The sequence below is a fragment of the Chaetodon trifascialis genome, chromosome 6 (assembly GCF_039877785.1).
Source record: "Chaetodon trifascialis isolate fChaTrf1 chromosome 6, fChaTrf1.hap1, whole genome shotgun sequence".
In the NCBI taxonomy this organism is placed as follows: Eukaryota; Metazoa; Chordata; class Actinopteri; order Chaetodontiformes; family Chaetodontidae; genus Chaetodon; species Chaetodon trifascialis.
In genome coordinates, this window is record NC_092061.1 from 366,415 (window position 1) to 377,500 (window position 11,086).

Sequence of the window (11,086 nt, forward strand, 5' to 3'; positions counted from 1 at the left end):
TTATTTTCTCAGTCTTTGTTTCTTTCACACTTTAAATGCGTGCTGATACTGACGGACGGTGTTCATCCTCTTCATCAGCAGCAAACACTGACGTCACTCCCGCCGCAGCAGATCCAGTCCATCCAGCGCTGAGCTGTTCCCAGTTTGATCGGCCTCCCCCCTCCGGCTGCAGTCGGCTACTCTCGTTTATTTTCGGGTCAAGCCGCAGCTCATCGGGTGATGGGCGTGTCCTTTAAACTCGCTCCCACGGTTAGCCCCCACGAGTCCGCAGACAGGCTGTTTGTGTGTTTGTGGTATTAAATCACGACCTGTCCGTTCTATGTGCAACATGACAGATGTTATTATACATTTTAACAAACAGCAAACTTGTAAACTCACTCAAACGAGCCCTGTGATCCAGCGGATCCAAACAGCGGAACGACCGGAAGTGACCTGGAGGAAGAAAATAAAGAGCGGACTGACTGAGCTGCGGTTTGTTTGGGACGTTTGTCCGGTTGTTAGTTTGATTAACAGACAGTTTGTTCCACCGACTGACAGAAAACTCAAAGCATACAGTTTCTGTTTCATCTGAGACATTTGAACCGGAACTCAGTGTGAACAATGAAAGATCGCGGGAGAAGGTCTGCCGCCGCACAGGCTGCTGGGTAATATGTTAACGATGGAGCTACGTTGATTGGAGGTCCGTAGCGCATGGAGGCAGAAGGATAAAATAAATAAAGATAAAATAAATTCAGAGTGGATTTACCGAAGAAACATAACGACGAAGAGACGGAAGCTGTTGGAGGTCAGAAAGGTTCAAGTTATCAGTTAACGTTTATGTTAGCCGCTAATGTTAGCATCCGAGTCAAACCCGCAACAGTGACGTCTCACTGACCGAGTACAGCCCAGATACTGCACTACCATCCTCAGCAGTTCTCAACCGTAGTACTACCACAGTTACTTTGGTAGAATGTGCTGTACCATCAGTTTGACAGAATATCAGTGTACTGACGGTTTTTATTAAAGGAGACCTTCAGTCAGACTTAACTAAACTGCAGGTGAACATAATGTAGTCAAACTGCATCACTTCAACTCACACGGTCGAGTCTCTTACCAGCTTCTGTTTGGGTTTGTTCGGTGGAGGTGGGTGGAGGCGGGTGGATGTGAACATGACATTTAAAGGACCCGTCTGCTGTTATTCTACGTTTGACTTCTTATGTTCAGACTCAAACCAACAACATGTCAGTCCTCTCAGCTCTGTCTGTCTTCCTGTCTGTGGCTCTCAGCTTCAAGCCCATTGATTCCTACTGAAGGTGTAAATGTTTAAAAGCACGTGACAAATGTGTACTTTCATGTTTAAAAAGGTTCAGTAAGTGTGATGAAGCAGCTGCTTACTGGGACTACTTCCAGCGGCGGAGTGATATTGTTCATTTGATTCGTAGTGAGAATCTGTGACTTCTTTGAAACAGGATGTGACTGTACACACCTGCTGATCTGTGTGTGTGTGTGTGTGTGTGTGTGTGTGTGTGTGTGTGTGTGTGTGTGTGTGTGTGTGCAGACATGTCTGTCTCTCTGTCAGCAGAGAGAGACAGGATCCAGCGACAGGTGGAGGAGCTGGAACAGAGTCTGTCTGCAACACACACTGAACTGGAGCTGCTGAGCAGTGAGACGGGTACCTGTCTGTCTGTCTGTCTGTCTGTCTGTCTGTCTGTCTGTCTGTCTGTGTCCACCTGCTGCTCTCTCTAACAGTGATCTTGTTTCTCTGGTCAGATGATGAATCGGACGATGAAGACACAGAGGAGGAGGAGGAACAGGTAGCATACATACATACATACACACACACACACACACACACACACACACACACACGTTAACACGGCAACATGTCCGAGTTAACTCCAGTTTATAGTAAAGTGGTTTCAGTGACATCACGACTGAATGTGTCATTAAAGTTAGGATCACCTGTGTCTGTAGTTCAGTCTGTAGTTCAGTCTGGTTCATTCTGTAGTTCAGTCTGTGGTTCAGTCTGTGGTTCAGTCTGGTTCAGTCTGTAGTTCAGTCTGGTTCAGTCTGTAGTTCAGTCTGTAGTTCAGTCTGGTTTACTCTCTAGTTCAGTCTGTGGTTCAGTCTGTAGTTCAGTCTGTGGCTCAGTCTGGTTCAGTCTGTAGTTCAGTCTGTGGTTCAGTCTGGTTCAGTCTGTAGTTCAGTCTGTGGTTCAGTCTGTGGTTCAGTCTGGTTCAGTCTGTAGTTCAGTCTGGTTCAGTCTGTAGTTCAGTCTGTGGTTCAGTCTGGTTCAGTCTGTGGTTCAGTCTGGTTTAGTCTGTAGTTCAGTCTGTGGTTCAGTCTGTAGTTCAGTCTGGTTTAGTCTGTAGTTCAGTCTGTAGTTCAGTCTGGTTTAGTCTGTAGTTCAGTCTGTAGTTCAGTCTGTGGTTCAGTCTGTAGTTCAGTCTGGTTCAGTCTGTAGTTCAGTCTGTGGTTCAGTCTGTAGTTCAGTCTGGTTTAGTCTGTAGTTCAGTCTGTAGTTCAGTCTGGTTCAGTCTGTAGTTCAGTCTGTGGTTCAGTCTGTGGTTCAGTCTGTAGTTCAGTCTGGTTCAGTCTGTAGTTCAGTCTGTGGTTCAGTCTGTAGTTCAGTCTGGTTTAGTCTGTAGTTCAGTCTGTAGTTCAGTCTGGTTCAGTCTGTAGTTCAGTCTGTGGTTCAGTCTGTGGTTCAGTCTGTAGTTCAGTCTGGTTTAGTCTGTAGTTCAGTCTGTAGTTCAGTCTGGTTCAGTCTGTAGTTCAGTCTGTGGTTTAGTCTGTAGTTCAGTCTGTGGTTCAGTCTGTGGTTCAGTCTGTAGTTCAGTCTGGTTCAGTCTGTAGTTCAGTCTGTGGTTCAGTCTGTAGTTCAGTCTGGTTCAGTCTGTAGTTCAGTCTGTAGTTCAGTCTGGTTCAGTCTGTAGTTCAGTCTGTGGTTCAGTCTGTGGTTCAGTCTGTGGTTCAGTCTGTAGTTCAGTCTGGTTTAGTCTGTAGTTCAGTCTGTAGTTCAGTCTGGTTCAGTCTGTAGTTCAGTCTGTGGTTCAGTCTGTGGTTTAGTCTGTAGTTCAGTAGGCTGATGCTAAAAGGGTGCTAAAGTATGACACACAGCTGGGGGGCACAGGCCTTGAGCGTCCCTGGGCTGATGCCGTTGGGACCGGCTGTCTTTGCCCGGCGGACTCGACTTGGCCCCTTCCTCACCTGGTCAGCAGGTGTTGAATCTGTTGAAGCTCGTTGGCTGTGCCGATGTTTCGGTCAGCAGTCTGACTTCTGGGCTCATACGTAGTGATGGTCTTCGCTCTCCAGACCCCTCTGGTGTCTCTCTGCTGCAGCCTGTCCTCCAGTTTCCTCCTCTAGGCCTCGTTTCTGTCCCCATACTTGAGTAATCAGACCAGCTGTCTGTCAGTCGTTGTCCATGCTGAGTGCAGCACTGACAGCAGCGTGATGCCCGACAGCTGGAGCTCAGCAGCTGATTATCTTCTCACCTGTGGAATTATTGTTATTATCATCAGAATTATTGTTAGTGGGAAAAATAATCAGTCAGAGATCACTGTGTGTGTGTGTGTGTGTGTGTGTGTGTGTGTGTGTGTGTGTGTGTGTGTTTGTGTGTGTGTGTGTGTGTGTGTGTGTGTGTGTGTGTGTGTGCTTAGTCTGCAGCAGGTCTGGTGGCTCAGAGAGAGAAGATCCAGAAGGAGATCCAGAACCTGGAGAATGTCCTGGGACCACACAGTCCCGTCTGTGTGTCAGGTACCTGTCTGTCTGTCTGTCTGTCTGTCTGTCTGTCTGTCTGTCTGTCTGTCTGTCTGTCTGTCTGTCTCAGTGTCTGTTTGTCTGTCTGTCTGTCTGTGTAAACATTAACAAATGACATGTTTATGTCCTTTCTGTTGTTTCTGTTCAGATGATGGCAGCAGCAGCAGCAGCAGCAGTAGTAGTGAAGAGGTCAGTTACAACATCAGCTCTGCACTGTCTTTACATCAGCTACAGACAAGTCAGTATTGATCTAACTCTGTCTGTCTGTCTGAGTTCAGGGTGAGCTGGGTCTGTCTCTGTCAGTGGACTCTTGTCTTCAGATGAACCTCGTCTACCAGCAAGTGGTTCAGGAGACTCTGGACCAACTGGAGACACTACTGACACACAACCAGAGACAGCAGGTCAGTACTGACACACAGCCACACACAGCAGCGGGGTGGACATTGAAGCAGGTTGGAAACAGATGAGACAATGCTATCAGGTCGGTGTCATCAACATAAAAAGAGCCGTTTGCATCATCACATGACTCTTCCTCATACTAAATGGACCAATCAGGTGCTGCCTCAGGTTGTTATAAGCCGACAGAGGAATGTTTCAGGCAGCTGATTTAAACCGGAACCTGAACAGAGCCTCCTCTGGAGCAGGTTAGCTGTGCAGCATCAGTTACCGTGGAGATGAAACCAGGTTGAAGGAGAAACGTGTTCATCACACCGAGATCTTAATTCAGGCTCAACATACCTGCTACCCCAGTGGTCTCTCTTCAGAGAACCCCCCTCCAGTCAGCACCGATAATAAACCATTTCTGCTCTCTGTAGAAGGAGGTGGTGTCTCAGCTGTCTGGACCAATCAAGGAGTCTTCCAGGGAACGGCACCCGCCCTCCTCCTGCCAGCAGTCAGTCAACATGTTCCTGGGACGCTTCCTCAAACCGTATTTCAAGGACAAACTGACAGGACTGGTACGACAGACAGACAGACAGACAGACAGAAACACAGGCTTACTGTTGACAGCCAACCAATGGGATGTTGTGTTTGTGTGTCTTCAGGGTCCTCCAGCCAATCAGGAGACAAAGGAGAAGGCCAGCAGGATGACATGTTGTCTGGACAACCAGAAACTGAAAGTAAAACGATGTAAGAATGACAAACCAATCAAATCAGTAAAAGTCACTGAGTCTTTATTTACTGTCAGTGTGAAGGTGATGAGGAGGCGCAGACTGTGTGAACGGACTGTGTGTGAACGGACTGTGTGTGAATGGACTGTGTGTGAATGGACTGTGTGTGAACGGACTGTGTGAACAGACTGTGTGTGAACAGACTGTGTGTGAACGGACTGTGTGAACGGACTGTGTGAACGGACTGTGTGAACGGATTGTGTGAACGGATTGTGTGTGAACGGATTGTGTGTGAGCGCACTGTGTGAACGGATTGTGTGTGAGCGCACTGTGTGAACGGACTGTGTGTGACCGGACTGTGTGAACGGATTGTGTGAACGGATTGTGTGAACGGATTGTGTGTGAACGGATTGTGTGTGAGCGCACTGTGTGAACGGACTGTGTGTGAACGGACTGTGTGTGAATGGACTGTGTGTGAACGGACTGTGTGAACAGACTGTGTGTGAACGGACTGTGTGAACTGACTGTGTGTGAACGGACTGTGTGAACGGACTGTGTGAACGGACTGTGTGTGAACGGACTGTGTGTGAACGGACTGTGTGAACGGATTGTGTGTGAACGGATTCTGTGTGAACGGACTGTGTGTGAACGGACTGTGTGTGAACGGACTGTGTGAACAGACTGTGTGTGAACGGACTGTGTGAACTGACTGTGTGTGAACGGACTGTGTGAACGGACTGTGTGAACGGACTGTGTGTGAACGGACTGTGTGTGAACGGACTGTGTGTGAATGGACTGTGTGTGAACGGACTGTGTGAACGGATTGTGTGTGAACGGATTCTGTGTGAGCGCACTGTGTGAACCGACTGTGTGAACCGACTGTGTGAATTGTGTGTGAACGGACTATATGTAAACAGACTGTATGTGAACGGACTGTGTGTGAACGGACTGTGTGTGAACGGACTGTTTGTGAACGGACTGTGTGAATGGACTGTGTGAACGGACTGTGTGTGAATGGACTGTGTGAACGGACTGTGTGTGAATGGACTGTGTGTGAACGGACTGTGTGAACAGACTGTGTGTGAACAGACTGTGTGTGAACGGACTGTGTGAACGGACTGTGTGTGAATGGACTGTGTGTGAATGGACTGTGTGTGAACGGACTGTGTGTGAACGGACTGTGTGTGAACGGATTGTGTGTGAACGGACTGTGTGTGAACGGACTGTGTGAACGGACTGTGTGAACGGACTGTGTGTGAACGGACTGTGTGTGAACGGACTGTGTGTGAACGGACTGTGTGAACGGACTGTGTGTGAACAGACTGTGTGTGAACGGACTGTGTGAACGGACTGTGTGTGAACGGACTGTGTGTGAACAGACTGTGTGTGAACGGACTGTGTGAACGGACTGTGTGAACGGACTGTGTGTGAATGGACTGTGTGAACGGACTGTGTGTGAACGGACTGTGTGAACGGACTGTGTGAACAGACTGTGTGTGAACAGACTGTGTGTGAACGGATTGTGTGAACGGATTGTGTGTGAACAGACTGTGTGTGAACGGACTGTGTGTGAACGGACTGTGTGTGAACGGATTGTGTGTGAACGGACTGTGTGTGAACGGACTGTGTGTGAACGGACTGTGTGAACGGACTGTGTGAACGGACTGTGTGAACGGACTGTGTGTGAATGGACTGTGTGAACGGACTGTGTGTGAACGGACTGTGTGAACGGACTGTGTGAACAGACTGTGTGTGAACAGACTGTATGAATGGACTGTGTGTGAACGGATTGTGTGTGAGCGCACTGTGTGAACGGACTGTGTGTGACCGGACTGTGTGAACGGATTGTGTGAACGGATTGTGTGAACGGATTGTGTGTGAACGGATTGTGTGTGAGCGCACTGTGTGAACGGACTGTGTGTGAACGGACTGTGTGTGAATGGACTGTGTGTGAACGGACTGTGTGAACAGACTGTGTGTGAACAGACTGTGTGAACGGACTGTGTGTGAACGGACTGTGTGAACAGACTGTGTGTGAACGGACTGTGTGTGAACGGACTGTGTGTGAATGGACTGTGTGTGAACGGACTGTGTGAACGGATTGTGTGTGAACGGATTCTGTGTGAGCGCACTGTGTGAACCGACTGTGTGAACCGACTGTGTGAATTGTGTGTGAACGGACTATATGTAAACAGACTGTATGTGAACGGACTGTGTGTGAACGGACTGTGTGTGAACGGACTGTGTGTGAACGGACTGTTTGTGAACGGACTGTGTGAATGGACTGTTTGTGAACGGACTGTGTGAATGGACTGTGTGAATGGACTGTGTGAACGGACTGTGTGTGAATGGACTGTGTGAACGGACTGTGTGTGAATGGACTGTGTGTGAACGGACTGTGTGTGAACAGACTGTGTGTGAACAGACTGTGTGTGAACGGACTGTGTGAACGGACTGTGTGAACGGACTGTGTGAACGGACTGTGTGTGAACGGACTGTGTGTGAACGGACTGTGTGTGAATGGACTGTGTGTGAATGGACTGTGTGTGAACGGATTGTGTGTGAACAGACTGTGTGTGAACGGATTGTGTGTGAACAGACTGTGTGTGAACGGACTGTGTGAACGGATTGTGTGTGAACGGATTGTGTGTGAACGGACTGTGTGTGAACGGACTGTGTGAACGGACTGTGTGTGAACGGACTGTGTGAACGGACTGTGTGTGAACAGACTGTGTGTGAACGGACTGTGTGAACGGACTGTGTGTGAACGGACTGTGTGTGAACGGACTGTGTGTGAACGGACTGTGTGAACGGACTGTGTGAACGGACTGTGTGTGAATGGACTGTGTGAACGGACTGTGTGTGAACGGACTGTGTGAACGGACTGTGTGTGAACGGACTGTGTGTGAACGGACTGTGTGTGAACGGACTGTGTGAACGGACTGTGTGAACGGACTGTGTGTGAATGGACTGTGTGAACGGACTGTGTGTGAACGGACTGTGTGAACGGACTGTGTGTGAACGGACTGTGTGTGAACGGACTGTGTGTGAACGGAGACAGACATGAAGGAAAAGACCATCACACGCATGCAGTAATGTGGATACTGTACATATGTTCTCACACAGGTACGTGCATAATACCTGCAAACAGAAATACACCCACTGACTCCTATACACAGTATGAGTACTAATGAGTGAGTATCTGTGTGTCTTCAGGGGAGAGCTGGCAGAAGACTCTGTTGATCCACTCAGTGGCCAGAGACGGTCTGAGGAGACTCACCCAACCCAAACTCTCCAAGTAACATCTGTTCTTTGTTGTTAGCAGCTGAAATGGTAGTAGTAGCTGTAGTAGCGGTAGTAGTAATGGTAGTAGTAGCTGTGGTAGTAGTAGTAATGGTAGTAGTAGCTGTAGTGGTAATGGTAGTAGCTGTAGTAGCTGTAGCAGTGGTAGTAGTAGTAGTAATGGTAGTAGTAGTAGTAGTAGTAGTAGTAGTAGTAATGGTAGTAGTAGCAGCTGTAGTAGTAGTAGTAGTAGTAGTAATGGTAGTAGTAGCTGTAGTAGTAGTAGTGGTAGTAGTAGTAGTAATGGTAGTAGTAGTAATGGTAGTAGTAGTAGTAGTAGTAATAGTAATGGTAGTAGTAGTAGTAGTAATGGTAGTAGTAGCTGTAGTAGTAATGGTAGTAGTAGCTGTAGTAGTAGTAATGGTGGTAGTAGTAGTAGTAGTAGTAGTAGTAGTAATGGTAGTAGTAGCTGTAGTAGTAGTAGTAATGGTAGTAGTAGTAGTAGTAATGGTAGTCGTAGTAGTAGTAGTAATGGTAGTAGTAGTAGTAGTAATGGTAGTCGTAGTAGTAGTAGTAATGGTAGTAGTAGCTGTAGTAGTAGTAGTAATGGTAGTAGTAGTAGTAGTAATGGTAGTCGTAGTAGTAGTAGTAATGGTAGTAGTAGCTGTAGTAGTAGTAGTAGTAGCTGTAGTAGTAGTAATGGTAGTCGTAGTAGTAGTAGTAATGGTAGTAGTAGCTGTAGTAGTAGTAGTAGTAGCTGTAGTAGTAGTAATGGTAGTCGTAGCTGTAACAGTAATAACAGTGGCAGCTGCTGACGTCCGTCGTGTCCGTCCAGCTGTCCTCCCAGCAGTCGTGGTTGACTTGGTCTGTCTTTCCTGACAGCAGGTCTCAGCGTCGCTCTTCGTGATGTTGTCCAGAGACCCAACAGTTCCCACCGTGAGTGAGCCGGTTACAGCGTTCCCACTGGTAACATGTTACCACGGAGGGCCGCCCCAGCAAACAAACAAAACAAAAAGATCCAAAAGGAAAATCCCAAACTGTCTCGTCGGAGTCCCCGCCATGGACAGTCCACCTTTAGCCATCATGACCTGAACACTGTGACAGACCTCCGTGTGTTCGAGCAGCTGCTTACAATCAGCAGCTGTAACCAAATCACACATCCTGCAGGACAAACTGTCCACAAGTCAGAGTACACAGCAGGACCAGCGGTCACTGCAGGACAAACTGTCCACAAGTCAGAGTACACAGCAGGACCAGCGGTCACTGCAGGACAAACTGTCCACAAGTCAGAGTACACAGCAGGACCAGCGGTCACTGCAGGACAAACTGTCCACAAGTCAGAGTACACAGCAGGACCAGCGGTCACTGCAGGACAAACTGTCCACAAGTCGCAGTACACAGCAGGACCAGCGGTCACTGCAGGACTCTGTATGACCCTGATGTCTCTTCCTGGGGTTCAGAAGGACTCTGGAAAATGTCTTCCTCCAAAACACGTCAGTGTTTAGTGTGTGATAGTCAGCGTCACAGGGAATCAAACGATGGATGGATACACATGATAATGAATGAAGACAAATTGTCTGTCCCACCAGAGACACCTGTGTATTTACTCTTTTTTCCAGAAACCCCGTTTAGTGTTGATGAAGGGCCGATACGATAAGATCATCACGATGTCCCCACACCGCTTCAGGTGACATGAGGTGGATGAGCAGATCTCAGTTCAGATCCCTTCACAGTGTGATGAACGTGTGAATTCAGAGGTCATGAGGTGAACAGACTGAGACGTTCAGTCCTGATTGGGTGTCGTCAGCGCAGACATGAGTGACGGTCTCGCGGTGCTTCCTCTCATCGTCAGCCGGCAGCCGTCGCTGTGCTCGCTAAGGCTACGTACCCACCAAACGCGATGAATCGAGATCGCGCCGCAAGATTACATACAAAGTCAATGCAAAGACGCGGTTTGAAGCGTCATTTTGCCGGGCGACGCGCTGGCCGCGATTGCGCGGCGCGATGGATGCGTTGGCCGCAAAAATCGCTCTCATCGCGCCGCCCCATCGCGCCATCGCTTCATCGCTCGAGTTGAAATTATTGAACTTTTGCGGCGGATTCGCGTGAAGACGCGCCGCGACAGCCTATCAGCGTTGAGATCGTCATCGACGTGCTGACGTACGGACGTGGTCGACGAGAGAATGAAATGGCGGAAGAAATGTTGTTGTTGGGCGGGCTTGTCGCGCGACGCAATGACGCCGCAAGGGGTTTTTGTACCAGCGTCAAAACTGGAGCGTCTGGCGCAACGCGATTTCATTTGAGGCACGATTTGAGGCGTTTTTAGGCGTAGCCTAACTTGACGAGCTGGTGTCTCAGAAGGTGTGTCGGAAGTGGAGGTGGTCGGTTGGTTTTCCAGCTGTGAGCAGCTCCTCCGTCTCCTTTGTGCAGTGCATTGTGGGAGAGGAGTGTCCATCAGCAGAGGGGTTTTCAGTCTGAATTTGGACTGTGAACAGACTGCAGAGACTCAGGATGGAACTCTGGAAAGCAGCAACCGTTAAACTGACCTCAGATCAGTCTCATCATGGAGCGTTTCAACAGGTCTCACTAGTTTAGGTGTTTGACTTCAGTCCAAATGTGGACGTGATTTATATCAACCTGTCTGTCTGCCCGTCTCTCTGTATCTGTCTCTCATCCAGGGTGGACTACCTGAGTCAGAAGCTGTTGTCAGCCGAGGAGATGGACAGGCAGCAGCTCAGACAGCAGATAGACAGTCTGGAGAGAGAGATCGACCTGCTCAGGTGAGTCTGACTGAAGCTGGACGTCTGTCTCTGTGAGGACCAGTTTCAGCGTCTCTTCTTCAAAGAGCTGATCGAGGGTTTGGAGCTGGTTCAGGTCAGAACCAGGTTCAGGGGCCACAGAATCAGGTTTAGGTCTCAGGTTGACTTCAGTGAGAGGAATGTGTGAGCTGTTACATG

General features: G+C 48.6%; 1 protein-coding gene across 1 annotated transcript in view; it reads left to right on the forward strand.

Moving 5' to 3' along the window:
- The first annotated feature begins 423 nt into the window (after positions 1-423).
- The window catches only part of snapc4 (small nuclear RNA activating complex, polypeptide 4), a 25,048-nt gene continuing 14,385 nt past the window's right edge, over positions 424-11,086 (forward strand). Inside the window, exons 1-10 of the mRNA XM_070963779.1 lie at positions 424-784; positions 1,538-1,651; positions 1,750-1,793; positions 3,639-3,735; positions 3,887-3,927; positions 4,017-4,139; positions 4,554-4,694; positions 4,782-4,866; positions 8,064-8,145; positions 10,808-10,909. Coding sequence (XP_070819880.1) covers positions 1,540-1,651; positions 1,750-1,793; positions 3,639-3,735; positions 3,887-3,927; positions 4,017-4,139; positions 4,554-4,694; positions 4,782-4,866; positions 8,064-8,145; positions 10,808-10,909 — 827 coding nt within the window. The 5' untranslated portion in view covers positions 424-784; positions 1,538-1,539. The remainder of the gene's footprint in view (positions 785-1,537; positions 1,652-1,749; positions 1,794-3,638; positions 3,736-3,886; positions 3,928-4,016; positions 4,140-4,553; positions 4,695-4,781; positions 4,867-8,063; positions 8,146-10,807; positions 10,910-11,086) is intronic.